Source organism: Dysidea avara, chromosome 9 (assembly GCF_963678975.1).
Source record: "Dysidea avara chromosome 9, odDysAvar1.4, whole genome shotgun sequence".
Classification (NCBI taxonomy): domain Eukaryota; kingdom Metazoa; phylum Porifera; class Demospongiae; order Dictyoceratida; family Dysideidae; genus Dysidea; species Dysidea avara.
In genome coordinates, this window is record NC_089280.1 from 16,922,922 (window position 1) to 16,941,208 (window position 18,287).

General features: G+C 37.1%; 1 protein-coding gene and 1 long non-coding RNA gene across 3 annotated transcripts; one reads left to right on the forward strand and one right to left on the reverse strand.

Moving 5' to 3' along the window:
• Positions 1 to 76: 76 nt before the first annotated feature.
• LOC136266962 (uncharacterized) lies at positions 77 to 3,631 on the reverse strand. Its single transcript, XR_010706406.1, has 2 exons — positions 3,479 to 3,631; positions 77 to 277 (listed from the first exon to the last, which is right to left on the reverse strand). It is a non-coding gene; the product is annotated as an uncharacterized lncRNA (long non-coding RNA).
• A 35-nt stretch (positions 3,632 to 3,666) lies between these two features.
• LOC136266957 (uncharacterized) lies at positions 3,667 to 16,942 on the forward strand. Of its 2 annotated transcripts, XM_066062008.1 has the most exons (7): positions 3,667 to 3,756; positions 3,814 to 3,930; positions 11,396 to 11,669; positions 11,724 to 11,835; positions 15,900 to 15,997; positions 16,168 to 16,355; positions 16,439 to 16,942. In XM_066062008.1, exons 3-7 carry the CDS (start codon positions 11,641 to 11,643, stop codon positions 16,804 to 16,806), a joined length of 795 nt encoding a protein of 264 aa, XP_065918080.1. In that variant the 5' UTR covers positions 3,667 to 3,756; positions 3,814 to 3,930; positions 11,396 to 11,640; the 3' UTR covers positions 16,807 to 16,942. The 2 variants fall into 2 exon arrangements, with proteins under 2 accessions (XP_065918080.1, XP_065918081.1); XM_066062009.1 differs by lacking the exon at positions 3,667 to 3,756 and having other exon boundaries at positions 3,763 to 3,930.
• The last annotated feature ends 1,345 nt before the right edge of the window (positions 16,943 to 18,287 follow it).

Genomic DNA, 18,287 nt, shown 5'->3' on the forward strand with positions numbered 1-18,287 from the left:
TATTTAATTATATTACGCATAAACAGCTGCCATAAAAGGTAGAGGCTATACCTACCACATGCTATGATATGTGACATTGAGGAATGATGTGAGGGGACCCCACAACAATAAAAGTAAATCAAAAACATAATCAATTACAATGAGAATTGCCACTAAGTTATGTAATGAGATAATTTGAAGTATGTGTGTATTACATTGTATTATGTCTTCTATCATCACCCCTAATAATTCCTTCAATGTTCCGATTTGGCTGCTCTGATCATGACATGAGGTGGTTCTGTATAGAGCAGGGGAATACACCATTATGTCAGAGTAAGGTATACACAAGTAATAAGAAAAACAATAAAGTGATTTGGTGTTATTTCATAGTTTGTTAGTATCCATTTCATAACTTCTTGGTATTCAGTACATACTGTAATGGAATTCTATTATTACAGTTAAAGTGTCACTAGGTTATTCATTTACCACAAATTGCTTTACTAAGAAACAGACCAGACCAGTCAAAATGTAGAGGATTGTCTTCACAATACTTGGGCAACATTATTATGCCTAGTTACACTGTCAGGTTGTCAAGCAGTGAAACCTCATTAATAGGGCCACCTATGGGATCAAAAATACTCAATAAATGAGGTGGCCTCATTATTAAGGCATGAAGTACACCTTAGCTGTGTTTGGGGACCTAGTGGAGGTGGCCGCTATAATGAGGTTTCACTACTTTTAATTTCATACAATCTAGATTATCTTCCCATGTACCTACTATGCTGTGTAATAATATTATTAAAAGTATTGTAATAGAGCTTCTATTGGCCTAGGTCAATACTTTGCTGTGGGTTAGTGTTATTACAAGAAGTGGTGATCATGGTCAGTTATAGACTAGATGTACTCACCACCAAATACGTACATGATGTGTGACCATTTCCTCAAAAACAATATTGTGGATTTAATGTAACCATAGCATTTTGTAATTAAGTTTAGAACAAAGAGACGTCCCATATAGCCACACGTTCACTATAAACTTGACTACACAAGAAGATGCAAGTGTTAGTTGTCACACCTGTCTATTATCAAGCCCGACTATTATACATATTTCTGATTCTATTGCTGTTCTAATACTTTTCTTATATAACACTAGCAATATAGTGATAGCTGTAAAGTATGCACGTATGTAGTTATAGCATTTACACACAACTCTCTACTAGGGTTGGGCAATATTTCAATATTATCGCCTGAATGCAATATTATGATGTGCAATACTGAGTACCGCAGCTTTTTTGAAAATACCACAATACAGTTTGTGCAATATTATCGCATTTTCTGCATAATTGCTAAGAGAGAAATTGTGTTATTAGTGCTTTGCAGTGACCACAGGATTGACACAAACATTAGAAAGCTGTACCCAGAAGCACTGAAGGTCTGACAGCAACTTGTGCTGCCATTGCATATCAGAGTTGAATACTATAGACCCACAATAATGTCTTATTTATGACACATAGTATCTTATAGTGGACATGGCAATATTTGCAATTATCGCATGATCACCTCAGTGCAATAATCGCAAGTAGAAAATACCAGTACCGCCCAACCCTACTCTCTACTGACTAATGTTATTTGAGGACAACCACACAATTGATCAGTCGCCCACTATGTGATTGTATTACTGATTACTGTCACCCACTAGTCCATTATTAATGGGATGCGACCAACGAATTCTATAATGGAATATACACACCTGTGGTGGCTCAGTATAGACATTTAGACAGCAACCTACTGTTGACAGAATATGAAACTAACTATATTATCAAAACAGTTAATATACGTAGCTAGTAAGTAGGAGGACCAGACAATAGATTTATTTTTGACCACGATAAGCTTGAGACATAGAAGATTCAAAAAGTTTATGAAACACAGTTCATTTGTTAGCAGTAATAATCCAGCTGTTTTGAAGATTGTGTGTAGTACACAGAGCCACAAGTGGCACAGGTACACTTAATAATTAAAGTGATGTGTGGCAGAATTAAAATTGGATGTGTGCATGCTAGGATTAAATTTGGATGCAAGTCATTTGGGTATTGTTTCAGATCATTTCAAAAGTAGGTATGTCTTTCTTCAGATTGGTATTATAAACAAACTTAAAACACATTACAACATATGTCCTGGTTATTATACATTTTGTCCCTGGGTTAGACCACTAGCTAGCACTGCAGGGCTGGAAAGCTTGAATGTACCAGCTCACTTGAAGACACCAGAATCAAGGTCATAAGTAGGTATACTCACAAGGCAGAAACTTCAACAAATTAAATTGATGCAATACTAGACAAGTCCTGTACCATCTAATGCCTTCCCTATAGAGTGATGCCATCATCCAGTACTTAACTGGAAAAGTCGAAAACATGAGTATAGTTATTGTGCTATGTAAAAGGAGGACGTAACTACATGGACGTATATGAAGAAGTTTGCTACATGGAACGGACATCATTGTGCTTAATAACGGAATACTGTTATTTTCACAAACTAACCTGCAGAACTAATTCACAATGCTTTTGTTTCATTGCAACACTAATGTAGTGAAAGTTAATGGGTGTTAAGACATCAAAATAGCTTCAGAGTGTATATCCGCCATTCAATGTGCCATAGAAAAAGTGATTTTCAACCTTAAAAAATGACGTACTTAAATTTCCTGATTTACCTTTGCTATAGCTCATTTTAATTGCTATTCACTGCTCTTTCCAAATCTGGTCCGGAATCTGAGGTATCTATCACGTGTTGTGGGTTATTACACCTTTTATTACATACCCGTGAAACGCTCAATACAAAATGTATGGGGAAATTTGCTACACCAGGTCAATTTAGGCCATTTTGATGTGCCATAAATTGGACTCCTTCTGCATAGAGAGTTGCTCTACACGTATACACGTATCACACCCAGAAAGTTACTAAACAGACTTGAGATAGGCTGTACACAAAAATTAATTTAATTTAAATGGTTTTTCAATCGAAATGTATTGGATATGCCTGTTCCAGCTGGCATTTTTGCTATGAACAAAAGTCCGCAAACTTCTTGACTCAAACATTTTGTAACATGAACATGATCTATGACTACTCATGCAGTGAGCTACTTTCATAAAATCTTAAGATTGTCATCCCGGCAGAGTTCTTATACCTAACTATGCAAGCTCTCTTTCTGTACACCATGTACATACAACCAGTGTTGAAATAGTAATCTGCTCACCCACTCTGTATTACATGCAGACCACCCATAATCTAGAAACACATAACAGTCATGTGGCAAGAGGGGTCACATTAACCACACCAAATGACAGCTACTTAGCCTCAACATCATAGTGAAATTCGTTTGCACTTAGTTTGCTAAAGCGCAGGATATCATATCAAATGTAGCTTCTCTTATGAATTGAATGATAGACACTTTATAGTGTATACATACTAAAGTGTAAGTTTCAACAAGTACTGTATGACTTACTAATGGCTGGTGCTGAAAGTGCGACGTAGATACTAGGCTCAGTAGAATACCGGCGAATTTGATAAATGAATTAAACTCTATTCGGTGGTACGTAGCTAATTACGTAGCTAATGGATCCCACTTCAGAGAAAACCACAGTTTTGTTTGCCCACGTATTTGGGGTCGTCAAGTGCACGTGCCATGGCAGTGCTATTTTATAGCATGCATTTTCAAGCCATACAAAATACTGACGTGTGTAGAGCCTGCATTGTGAACGCCGAGAGTTTCTGTCATCACAGGTTGTAAATGTAGCTTATAGTAAGACGTTTATCACACTTTATCGTTACTTGCATTAGCTGCAACTGGTCACGATACGAGCAATAGCCGAAGCAGTAGAGATGAAGGAAATTTGTTGCTCATTGTTGAAGCTGCAAACATTTTGGAAGGGAAGAGAACAAGACCCAATGAACCTGGTAAGAATAAGACTGTTACTGAAACATGTAATGAACCAACTGTCACAATAAACAATACAAATGAAGTAGACAAAGTGACCGGCTCATGAGCAGTTTTTATCACCCAGAACTGACAATAGAGTGTATTCTTGCCACTGGAGTGCTGATCAAGTTTAGTAGACCAAGAAGTTACTTGATGGCATGACTAAGTCAGTTCCAAAAAATCAGAGCCATGGGATTGTGGATTGTTTGTTGCCAGAATACCGGCTATGTAAACTCCCCATAATTAACTGCAATATTCTCATGAAGTTGATGCCATTTGGCCCTGCCACTCCGTATTGCAAGACTTTTTAAACCTGGTTTACTGAAATTGTTTTCGTAAAAGTGTGTGTGTCTATCTATCTATCTACCTATCTATGTTTGTCCGTACGCACCCACGTGAGCAAAATCATTAAATGGTAAAGTAGCTTTTACGTGTAAGAAGTAAAAGCGAAATGAAGTCTTTATTAACTTATGCACTGGTGAACTTTGCTCTGAGGTTGTTTCTTTTCGGCGGTCTGAAATACGGGTGTGGCAACTCTCCTCAGACTTTGTGAATTACCTTCCCTTCAGGTTTTACAGACATTTAACAATTGAGAAACAACAGTGCAGGCCTTGTAGATTACCAGGAATAGCCTATCCCTTTGGTTGGTTGGAAAGGGGGCATATCCCCAATGTACGCGAACGAAAATGAAGAGCAGCTTTGAAGCTTTGTTGAGAGAACTTTTAGGAAAAAACACTGTAGTCAAACTATAAAACAGTTTAGAAGATACTTCTGTACGTAATATGTTGTTAAAAGCGGTTTGTTTAACATGCGCTTCCTTAGCAGTGCATAGCAACATAATTGAAGAATTACAAAAATTTCATTAATTACAAAATCCAAGAATTACAATAAATTAATTCACAACATGATAAATACATAGTAATACGTAGTTGGCTAATTCTGAGTTAGCTAGCTGCATGGCACCTGGTTTTAGAAGTAGCACAACATCAACTTGTTCTACAGTGGTGCATAGGGTCCGATTGCTTCATAAGACCAAACCACTATATTACAAATGTGATGGTACATGTATCTTAGACATTGTGCCTATAGGCTGGAAGCCATATTTAATAGTTGGAGGTTATGCTGGTTGTATACAATATACTGATACATAGAAGTACTCTGACTAGACTACAATGACAGCATGGGGGGTTCTATTCTTTAAATAGTCCTGCATGCATGTGCACACAGCAAGACATGTAAATGTGTATGACTGTCCATAATTGGTTTAGCATAATATTATATGTCTCTGTACATGTTTTGACTCAAATTTGTACAGCATAAGTCGCCAATTATTGACAGGTTATCGTCACGTACCAATATCACACTTGTAAGTATACAGACTACGGATTGAGTATAAGCTATCCAGTAACACTATGGGCTATTATACCCTCTAAACTTTCTTATAATCATTTTCATTCAGTAATTATTCACTATGCGGTTGGCTAACCATGAAGTTGCATAAAGATAATTTTGTATTGGAAGTCAGTATAGTTTTTTTTGTGTCCAACCTGAATATCTCTCGAACGGCAGGTGTCATCTTCATAAATGGTTAAGTAGAGGTTGAATGCAGAGAAGATCTCAGATCCCAGGTATTGTGGCTCCTCTGGTGCGTGCCTAGACTGCATGTTGCTGGGGATCAAGTCACCACTGGGTCTGCATGGGTTTTTTTTCTGCATTCTTCAACGTTTTAGTTACATGTTTCTGACTCCCTGTATTCACAGGCTTTAGCCTTCTCACAGGTCCCTAGTGGGATAGCATTTATAAAACTTCTATGAAACAGGGTTATTCAAGGACTGCATATCCCACACAAACTACTAACAAGGTACCGGTGAGGTATTACTCACAACTTCGCACAGTCTGTCAATAATTGGTTATTTGCTGAATTACAGGGTGCCAATAATAGGTATCTCATGCCAATAATTAGTGCAAGCATAGGCTTTGTGACTTCACTTATAGCACAATGTTCACTCATGTGAGGTAATTAAACTTTGGTGCGCTAAGAGACTAAGGACTGCTCTATTGAATAGGAAGTTCATATGTCATATGAATCATTTGACAAAATGATGTTGATAATTGGTGACTTGCGCTACAATCAGAACTACAGATCTGTATGTATTAGTCATGCACATGTATACAGTACCACTTTAATGTAACGTCGTCTCACAAGAGTGCAAGCGATTAAAAAACTAACTAATTAAAGGGCGTGACACCCATTTTGCTTGCGAGTATTCATCCTGTTTTATTTGGGATGAATATTCACGAGCAAAATGAGTGCCATGTCCTTTAATTAGCAAATTTTTTAATTGCTTGCACTCTTGCAAGATGATGTTACATTTGAGTGGTACCGTATGGATAGCAGTGTTATGCTATATTCTACGTGTACGTAATTTTGTGTAATAGCTATTTGAACAATAGGTAAGTAGGGATGAAACAAATATTACAAATATTTGCCACTTGTTAAGGAGTTTGGTACTGTGGATAATACTACTTGAGTACATGTTAAGGTCACGTGATCCGGTGTTTATTAGCTTACATGATGCACTTGTCGATCATCAAAATGTGACACTATTAGGGCTTGATTTGTGGAATTAATGCACTTTGATAGTCAGGAATCTTTACATGGGTACTTTAGTACAGAGTATGTATCATGTTGTTACTTGAAAAATTCATTAACTGTTCAATATAATAGAGTATAAAACAAGTTACATAGGTATGGCTAATATTCAAGAGTGCTCATCCGTTAGTGCTAGAGAGTACTTGAATGCTTAAAAATCCATGATCTTTTTAGCCTTATTAGTAAGGACATTTAAAAATGACATCTCTCAAAAGCACCCTCATTTGTATATGATACTACTATCTGAATTTAAAGGGGAGTAGTGTGCTTTTTTTCCCATAGTGTGCCAAGGTGTGCTTTATTTTCCACTATTTCCTTTGTATGGCAATAAGTACACTCTGTGTGAATGTGACACAATAGAGCACACTTTGTGTATGAACATGATTGTGTGTGAACATGACACAACCATAAACACAACCCACAGAGACACTGGAATACCACAATTACCCCTACTAACAAAACTGTCAACAATGTTACCATAGAAATAAATTAACAAATAATAAATGGCCACCCATACAAATGCTTGTAATTTCAGTACAATAATAATAATACTGACTCAGTCTTAAATATTTAGCTAAACTGTCTATCATTGCAGGCCCAACGAATTCTGGCCAACCTTCAGGCTATATCCATGAACAACAATTAGATAACTGTGCAAACTGTGCATTACTCAAATAAGCTAGCCTCCCTCAGTCATTTTCCTGTAACAGTGAATTCCAGAATGCAAATTGTGTGATAATCAGCAGTGACCACTACAAATTAATTTTCTGCCCTTCTGCTGGTTGTAAGTCGTCACCTATTAGTTTTCTTACTATCACTGTGGCATTCCAGGATGTGATAAACTGTATTTTCGCTGACTTCTTGATTATAACCTCATAAACCATTAAAAACATCACATATGCTCTTGCACTACAAACAAATATAGCACTTGGGTGCAGTCTCAAGCTAAATGCAATGCCACGTGCTATACATTTGTCTCTCAACCACACTCTCATGCTATATTTTTCATATTGCATTCACACTGCAGCGCTTTAACTAGTATTGTTTGTATACACAGCTAAAAGGTGCAGGTAGCAGACAAGATGGGTGGGGCAGTATGAGGTTTTGTAGCTAGTTGTGGTTGAAACTGAAACTACTACACGCAATCTAGCGTGTCATATCAGTAAACATTAACTAATACCACTGAAGTTAGTGATTATGAGCAATATCTGAAATGACGAATTCTGTCGTAACGTGATATCACAATTGGAAAATGGTTGTATTAGTGTGGACAATTATTGCTCACAGTTGGAACCAAGACATAATAAAGGTAACAGGTAGTAAACAAATTTAAGCATATTTTGGCGATACAAATGGGCTCATTGCATGGGCAAAAGCAAACCAATTTTTTTAATGCTTGCATAAATATGCACATCTGTATTTATATGTCTCACCTTTACGCTTGTTTGATTATAAGCGTTATCATAGCAGAACACTATCTTGTCTAATATCTCCCCATACAAAGTTCCCACACTATAGCAGCCATTTTGTTTTGTGACATCAAGAAACATAACTGAAATGTCAATAAACGTCATTGCAGATATCACTCATGATGGGCATCTTGTACAGGGACATGTGAGAAAATTTTAATTATTGAGTTGCAGCTTTTATGACATCACAACTTAATTTAATTATATTATACATACACCTCTGAGAAAAGATAGAGGTCACATCAGGGCAGTTAGAAAGTGCTGATATGGTTGGATATGGATATGGATGTTTTCAAAATATGTTTTTACATTTGTATAACAGTTAATTTCTATACCCATGTTGTCTTGACTTCCAGACCAAGATATCATCATTGCATAGCACTGGTATATTTATACATAAGTGCATGTGCAGAGAGTAGGCAATATAGAAGACTACAAATCCTTAGGGCTTTTAGTATAAGCACCCCTTGCCCAGGGTTGGGTTTCAACCTGGCTTGGGTAAGAATCTGACTAAACACTAAACACCATCAACTGAACCCCTAGAATTCATATAATCCTGCATTAGATTTCTAGAGTACGTGTACAACAGTATAGTCTTATGTAGCATATACATGCCACCTTCCAGACTTGTTTACAAATAGACAAGAACTATGATGATGTCTGGGTCTGTAAGTTGAGACTACAGTAGTACAAAAAAATGTAGGTATGTTGTACGATATGCAAATTTTTAAAAAAAATTACCTGTGTCTGCGTCCATGTCTAAGACCATGTCTGCCTTTTCTAACTACCCGTCTCATCATGAAGGATACTGTTTAGACCCTATGGTTCTAGTGTCAAAGAAATTGCCATGACCACATTCTGTAAAATAACTGACTTTACAAAATCAGTATGTCAGAAGTGATGCAAGATTGTGACCAATAGATACTCTGTGGTGTGAGATATTTGTCTATTAATATGTCCCAACCCACAGAAGGCCTGTCAGTAATGATACTGAAGTAGTACAGCTATATGATTTCTCTATAGCTACTGAAGATTCCATCCACCAACAGTTCAATTATGCTGCAGCATAGCTGTATATTGTCAACAAATTTAAAGCCTTTACGTGGAATTTAACATTTCTTTAGTGCAATTTCATACAAATGGTGTATTGTATTTGTATGTACCTTTGTGTTTTATGGTGGTGGTTTACTCAGTCCTCGAATGGTGGTGGCTGTCTTAGAATCAAAGAATCTCATTTACCATAAAAACAATGTATACAGCCACGTAAATGATTTCTTTAAATAACTTCCCCATCTATCAAGACCTATCAAGATGAAGATGTAATCTTTAATATATTTTACATACCATGATACCATTACAGTGATTGTTTTCTATGTACTGAGATGCCAAAAGTGCTTGAATGTTTTTGGATGGTTAAAAAATGGTAGATCATAAATTTGTGATGGTGACAGAAATTTCAGTATTGATAGCTGCAACACCATTTTGGTGACAATAATATGACAGCTTCATGATGAATCAAAAGTAAGTTGACAGAGGACAAGAAAGGGAGGGTAAGCAAAGCCATTTGTGACTTGCTGAATCTCTCATTGTTTACTTCCTACCCGTGGTATGTATCAGTTTCCAATGGTGTTTATTACATTGTCTGTTGTGTAATAGTTAGACACTTGTAATAGGTGTCTTTTAAGAATTTAAAAACCTGAGGTGACATCAATAATTACAAAGGCACAGCCGAGGTAATTATTGACGTCACCAATGATTTTAAAATCCTCAAAGACATATATTACAAGTGTCGAAAGTATTTTAGACAAGGGCATACAAGCTGTTAGTTAGTAGTAGAGAGTTTGTGTCGTAAACGCCTCAGCAAGCCACTGTGCCAAAGATTTGAGAAGTCACAGCAAGCTGTGGAGCATGATAACAGTTTGTAAACTCTGTATTTGAGGCTTGACAATATATGTATGAGAATGGCAGCGAATGTAAAGAGCCAATGCCAGCATGGCTGTTTAGGTCTATAGAGTGATGTACATTATGGCAGATGCTATAAAGGAATTTACCGTCTTCTTTAAGTATTAGCCAGTTATGGTGATGGTTTAATCACATTTGAATAGCTACAGAAAACAGACACAAAAGATTACTTGCTTGCAATTGTTTTTTGTGACAAGCACATCACTTTGCTTGGTGTTTATTGATGTGTTATTGTCTACAAGGGGCTAATTGCATTATTGCAGGTCTCAATATGGTTGTAAACAAATGTTTTACTGGACCAGATGTCTCACCAATAAGACACCTGCTATCAGGTTTCTTCATAAATAAGAGGCCTCCATACCTCTACTTAAGATATAGTTAAACACCAAATACCAGCATCTAAATGCTGAGTAGGAGGTGATAGAATGACACAACATAGAGCCAAGGTTTCTATTGCATCATTCTAGCACGTCCTACAAAGCATATTATACCTTGAAGTTGCTGGTATTGGTGTCCAATTGTCTTAGAAAATAGTCAACCAGCACAGTGAAAAGGACATTGTAGCTATGCTTTGTGCCACTGAAGAGTTTATGAAAGGCTGCATGGTAAACTTCGCTTGAAATAACCTGCCTTTTGAAGAGCCAGTGTGGTAGACTGGTGATACACGCTGCTTACTGTGGTATCAACAAGTGTTGCATCAGTTTGAGCAAGAGAAATACATCAAAAGTACACCTAAAGTAAATTTTGTTGGTGTAGCTACCAGTCGAGTATCCTCACAACTACCCAGTTGAAATTTTTTAACTACCACAAGCAAGACTCAATGGATTGCTTCACTGGCCCTGCTCGTGTAGAAATGAAAGTGGAGTCGCATAGTTATAGCTAGTAACATTATATTGCCACTTATCACGTCACTGCAATGCAACCCATTTTCTAGGATAGTAAGACACCAATACCTGCCTTCGCACTGCAGTTAATTCACCGGTATAGGGTGATCAGTGAAGACCACTAGTTAGCTACTAGGTTGGTTGTGCTATTGTTGACAATATTTCAGCAATTAATAATAAATTCTTGTGGGCACAGTGATGACTAATTAACTGGTGTGGTTAACCACGAGTCTCTTAGTACTCTGTTGGAGTCTCTTCGTAAATAATTTATTAAACTTCAAAGCATTGCTCACATACCATTTTCTTAAAAGTTTCTCATTTTATTCACTGGAAAACTTTAGAACTAAACTAATTGGCCTGCCAAATAGTAATTAGTTCTGATATACTGACTTGAAGTATGATTATTGTTATTAGAACACATGCTAATGAGGAAGTACTGATACCTATAGCATTACATGTGGTTTGTTCTTTGTAGGTAATAACTTATTGAATGGTTGTAATGGCTTGAATCTGTTAAAAGGCAATAAGAAAAGAAAATTACATAAAGCCCAAGCTCCCACTACTGTTAACTCATTGGAAGTGGATGCTTATGCTGTGGATATTAAGAGAGTAGAAAACCCATTTGTTAAAGATGATGGAGATTCAGATGATGATAATGATGTGTCTGGTCACCTTCCTGAACTTAAGTTTCACAGTACTGAATCTGTTTCCTATTCTAAAATGGTACATAATGCCAAAGAAAACAAAAGGTAGATGTAATTTGTGGTTATACGCTAAATGTGATTAAGTTGTTATACTATTAGACGAAGGAATTTAAAACAAGCACAGCTGGCACTTCACCAGGAGCTCCAACCCTACACACACAAAAAGCCAATTCTAAGAACTATCCTGTGTACTGCAATAGAGGAGATAAAGGTTAGACCACAACACAGAATAGGCATTTGCGAATTACAGTGATCTGGTGTTTTTATAGCCACACAGTAGTTAACTGTTGTGATCTTACAAGTACAAGGAATGGAATCATAGAAATAGAAAAATAGTGAAGCAAGGGAGGTCACCTACACCTGAAGATATACATAGTCTATATATAGCCATGGCTAAATTAGTTGTTGAAATATCTCCACTAGTATATTTGCAGGTGTAGGTGACCTCCCTTGTATCACTACCCTTTATTTCTATAGTCCCTAATCAGACTTAAAATTCCTAATTTTTCCTTGTACTTGTTTGTTTACTTTTTTGTAATATAATTATCACTGGTGAACCCAATGAAAATAGAAAGAATGATGCCAGACATAATCATAAAATTAGTTTCTGAACGCACTCCCCAACCATGAAAAGTTAGGTAGCCATTATGCTTTGTTCCATATATTATAAACAAAGAACAGTAAAAGCACCTCTGCAACCCAATCACAATCGAAAGTAGGATAATTACCATTATAAACATGATAGTCATCCACAGGGAAGCCATTTTATGCTACTGCAAATCGACACCTGGCACTGCCAGTGAAAAGAAATATGACACAAAGGAGGACAAGGCAAGTCCATGATACATGCATTGTACGTACTGTGTTATGCCAAAAGGCACCTGTCGGGTTGAGGCGATGTCTTAACAGTGAAAATTCAAGCCGGTAGCTGTAGCCATCATTTAGTTATGTTTGTCCAAAGGCATATCAGTTAGCCGATCAGTCAGTCAGTCAGTCAGTCAGTCAGTCAGTCAGTCAGTCAGTCAGTCAGTCAGTCAGCAGAAAATTCCACTAAATAAACACATTGATGCTGTGCTACCTCTAAAAACCTGGCACTCAGTTAAAATAACACACAGCATGATTTTGTAATAATACAATGCAAATTACTTGGTATATTAGAACTGCACGTATTTTCATAACCCACGTATTATTTCATAATTCATCAATTGTGTTGCTATGCATTGCTAAGGAACCATAACTTGAACAAACCACTTTAACCGCTGAAGTATCTTCTCAACCGTTTTATAGTTTTTCTGTCATGCTTTCATATGCATATTCTATAGACAAAGGTTCATGGCTGCTTTCAATTTTTGTTGTGTATAATGGGGGCATGCCCCTTTCAACTCGAAAGAAAGGATACGCCATCCCTGGTACCTGCTACATTGTTTTTCTGTCATTGCACTCCTGTTAGAGCAACATAGGCAAGCCCCACTATGCATTTTCACATGGTTTCAGTAACCAGCCACACACTCTCCAAGTAAATATGATAAAAGCAGAAATTAACCTTCAATACAGCTTTCATTTGTGAAATGAAGGTTTATTTTCTGTAACTCAAAATTTGTTTGCTTACATGGGTGTGAACAGAGGCGTAGCTAAGGGGGGGCAAGGGGGGGCATCTGCCCCCCCATCACTAAATGATTTTTTTTTAAACCTTCGTCACAAGTTTACCAGTATTAAACTGACACGCAAATGACTGTAAATTATGTACACTACTACGCGGTATCACCAGGGGTTACTAGTGAATGCGCACACACAACATTCAACTCGCTCGTCGGTGGATCCATCAAACGAAAATATTAGAGACATACTTCTATATTTAGCCTAGATTACTCGCGTGATAGAACATTTTTGAATCTAAAAAGAGTGACCCGCTTCTCCGCGGGAGGAGTCACAACTCACAAGTGACAAATGAGACCAATTGACGCTACGAACCTACTGCCTACGAGATGATAAAGTGTTAGCTAAATAAATGTACCAAGTTTATTTTATCGAGTCGATCACACTGGATCTTTGTACGTACGGCAGTGCAGTCTGTTTTTACTTCGTCAGTCAGTCAGTAAGGTGGATCAGTCAAGCTTACAAGTTCTGCTAGCAAGACAGGTGGGATTTCGTGCAATACATGGCATTTGAATTTCGCCGAGTGAAGTGAGTGAATACGTCATCCTGTCAGCAGTGTGCTAGGACTGCAGCACAGGCTGTGGCTAACGTAAAGTAACCTGTATTTGCACTAAAGTATTAGCTCTACGGGACTGTGGATGAATTTGTTGGAGTACAGTTGTGGCACGTGCGATGATGCTCGACGAATATAGCTACCTTGATTGGAAGCAGTCAGTACTGAAATAGTTACGTAGCTAGTTATTTAAGCTGTAATAATACAACACCGTATGTTGGCTAGCCCACCATTGGGTCATTAGCCTTTTTTGCACTCATGAATGATTTTGAGTGTTTCGTGGGGGCATGCCTGCCCCTCCATCACCTTCTGGCTAGCTACGCCCCTGGGTGTGAACAGACACACAAACATGCAGACACACGGTTTTCCCAAGTCAATTTCAGGAAACCAGGCGTGTTCCCACACCTGACCTTTGGTCGGCTGTGGGTGCACACCTAATTTAAGAAAATGTTGGATTGCACTGAAGACGCTTTTGGGCTTTATTCAAGGTGTTATGAAGGTATTGTGAGACTGGCTTCTAGTCAGTATTTTTTTGTGAAAAAGTACAAACCTCTGTGAACCCTAATGTAACAAGATATGACATACACATTTGTTATTGTAATTGACTTCCTTACATGGTAGAGTACACTGTAATTAAATCTCACATATGATCAAGATTTTCTGGATCACTATCACTTTTGTCTAGGTAATAATAATGACAGGGTACACAAATGGCTAAGTGCCTGTACAAGGTGGTCCCCAGCAATACAAAACTAAAAACACACACAAGGTGCAGGTCAAGTAAGTTTATCCATATCAGAAAAATCGGTCACTTTCTGACTTCCATGTCATCAACTCTGGATCACATCCATTGAGTCAGTAGGTCATCCAGATTAGCAATCATACCTGGTTTGAATGCACTAGTGCAAAACACAGTTCAGAGAGGTAACTTTGAGAAGCAATAAGCCCAGAAACAACATTCTGTAGGAAGCAATGCCAGGTGAACACCTGTTACCATTGTTTGTTGTCATACTAGTTGCTGTCTCACAATTTGAACTTGCTGTCATGTATCTATGGTGAAAATTGTTAGCCATAGGCAGCAATTAATTTTGTCATTTGATGTTCCATTATGCCATTCATGTACTACAATGTGTATAGAACTGATGAATGAGTACTAGCATGTATGGTATCCATTATACTTCATTGTCAGCTATGTTCAACCCATTACACAGCATTACGAATCAACAACTGTTCGAAAAGCACCTCTGCAATCAAAATAGCCACTATGAAAAATACGGACAATTTCTGTTTCGTAGGGAAGCCATCACGTGCTACCACCAAATCAACACTTTGCTGTCAGCAAAGATGAATGGGACACAAAGGAGGACACTGGTAAGTCCATGAAGAATGCATTGTACATACTGTGGTATGCCAAAAGGCACCTCTCGGGCTGAAGCGACGTCGAACAGTGAAAAAATCAAGCCCATAGCCTTAGCCATTATCAAGTTACGCTTGTCTGAAGGCATCAGTCAGTCAGGCAATCAGTCAGTAGAAAATTCCGTTAAATAATATTTTTTTAAATTCCGTAGCAACTTGTTGAAGACGTTTCGGGTCAATCTGAAAGCTTGTTTGGGCTTAGTTTTACCTAACCAATACTGCCTCATCGTCGTCTGGGAAAATTGAGGCTGATTTTTGGGTGATGTTATTTCGTGGGCAACACCTACTCCTTTGTGGTCCCTACTATACAGAACTATTGTACTGTATGATTCTGCCCATCCTCCACACTAAATTCTATGCTAAGATGTTCTGTTTTATAAGCCTATCTCCTCAGCATATTTCATAGATTCAAGCTTAAAATGAAGTCTGTAAAACATTTTTCACTTCATCGTTCATGGAATTGTGACCTCACTAGGTATTTATTTGAGACCTGGTGTTTATTCGAAACCTAAAATTTATTTTCTGTTGTAATGCTATAATATATATATACAGGGCTGTATACCCTGGAAACTAGGTGTTGTACAGAACCAACCATAATTTGAGGCAATGTGGTATTTCTTTGTGTGTGCTATGTTGCATATAATCCTTAGAAGCTGAAAAGTGTTGCTAAAGAAAATAAAAGCTGTTTAGCTGCATTAAGAGAAGAGAAACACTTGCTTACACGAAGACTAGAGTTCTTAAAATCATTGTGAGTACGTTAACTGAATTTGATAAAGATTATAGTAATACTTATTCTCTCACGTAATTTTCCAAGCACACTGACATTTGATATATTCTAATAATATATTTTTAACTTGAACGTAAGAGAGTCTTACTCATTTTCACTTTGTAACATAATTTTGTCATCTTGTACTACAGAGAGCAGTTTCCAGGAGACAAAGAAAGAGAGAGCAGTGATATTAGTTATGAAAGTGATGAAACTTCTTTACAACAATCAATGGAGTGTGACTCTGTGGTAGATGTTACAGAAGATGATTCTAGTGAGCAATATGTTGAAGAAGAAGAATATGAGGATAAGAATAATATGACCAGCGCAAGTAACACAGGTAAATATTTATGTACTAGTGTTCTCAACGTTACTCATAGCGTTCTGTACCTTAATGTTATGTTAATGTATCTTCTTGTTTAGAATATGTTACCACTGATGGTAGTCAGTCGTCACTTTTTGCAAATCCATTATTCACTTCTCCACTCTACCGTACAACTACAGCACAATTGGCTGCATTACAGGCTCAGTCCATTCAACTGGCTCAGCTACAAACATTTACAAACCCCATATGGCTGCCACCATTTGTCTGGCCCAATCTAAACAGTTTATATTCCACTGTTACTGGAAATCAAGTGAATGGAACTAATAGTTTATATGAAAAACAACACTTACAGGTATTGAATGGAGTCAATGGACATGTAAGGAAAGAAGTTGGGTCAGAAAGTTACTGTTCAGCTGTTAAATGTAGTGTTGTGAAAACTACAGGAAATGTTGACACTGGAAACTAATCCTCAATATCACTTAACTCAAAGGCAACTTTTTGTGTGGGTATCTTGTAGAGACTTTATAGTATTAAATGTGCATATATATATATACTAGAGGTAGTTATTTGTATAGAGCACTTCATTATTTTCTTATTGCGAACTGGGCTTATCAGATAGTAGCTTGATGGTAGATGATTTTACACATGAACAGTCAACATAACAGGTAAAAGCTATACCTACTACTCGTGATAAGAAATGTGACATTGAAAAATGACTTGAGAGATCCCACATTTACAGCAAAGATAAAATTGTGAATTGTCACTGAGTTCTGTAATGAGGTAATGTAAAAACTTAGCTGGTAGCTAGGTAAGCAAAAATTGGTAAAGTATAGTCAACTACTTTAGGAAGGATGAAAGACGTAGCACTGCATGGTTATGTATTAGTTATTCCTGCCACCAGATGTTTCCTTCAGTGCTTTGGTTTGATATTATAGGGTTGTTCTGAATATCTTGACCAAGGATTGTGCAAATAGTGCATCAGATTGAGTGTATCAGACTTGTACAGCTGTGAATTGATTATGATTAATCTCTGGATGATCAACCATTTATTGCTGAGGATGATAAATAATTGGCTGTGCGGGCAATAGCCAATTAATCGGTTGGATCACAAGACCACAAGATTGCTTACATTTTTTATCATAATGGATACAGTAAAGTGTAAGAGGAAGTTGATTATTGTTGGTTTTAGTGCTAGGCATTATACATTATAAAGTCTTTTTTTTTATTGCAAACAGTATGTCTGGTCATGAAAACACTGTCAATATACAAACTTCTAGGGCAATCAGCTTGAAGTCAAAATCAATTTATCGGTTAATCAATCGGTTATAGAGTCAAGTCAAGAATCAGTTATGGACTCTTTGTCCAAGTCACAGCTCTATATCAGAGTATGGTAAGTGATAAAAATTCATTCTAAGCTGAAGATTCTTGGAACTAGTTTGTTATTGTCCATTATATAGCTTCTTGGTATTGAGTTGCTTTGCTCATTTTTACTGGCCTGGTCTTTTCCTCAATAAAGCAATTTGTGGTAGATGAATAACATAATGACAGTTTAACTATAATAACAGAATTGCCATTAGCAGGTGTAGAGGATTGCTTACTTCACAATATTTCTGTATGGTGGTCAGGCCTATAGCTAGTTGTTGCACTGCCAGATTATCAAACATTGATTTTAATTCTCCTATCTTACTATGTACCTACTACTCTACATTGTTCTAAATATTTTATGATTGTAATACAGCTTCTTTGGCAGACACTTTGCTGTGGGAGTAGAATGCTGTTGTGTATATATTATTACAAGAAGCAGGTCATTTCCCCAACAGAGTCACTACAAGGAGTTGTGCGACTGACACAAGCAACTGTGGTCAATTATTGACTTGATATCCTCACCACCAAATATGTACATGTTATATAATCATTTCCTCAAAAAACAATGATTCATGCAATGAA

Bases quoted from the DNA above. Each gene is read 5' to 3' on its own strand.
- LOC136266957 (XM_066062008.1), top strand. From the start codon at position 11,641: ATGGTACATAATGCCAAAGAAAACAAAAG. The intron at 11,670-11,723 runs GTAGATGTAATT...TTATACTATTAG, and splicing joins AATGCCAAAGAAAACAAAAG to ACGAAGGAATTTAAAACAAG. The intron at 15,998-16,167 runs GTGAGTACGTTA...CTTGTACTACAG, and splicing joins CTAGAGTTCTTAAAATCATT to AGAGCAGTTTCCAGGAGACA.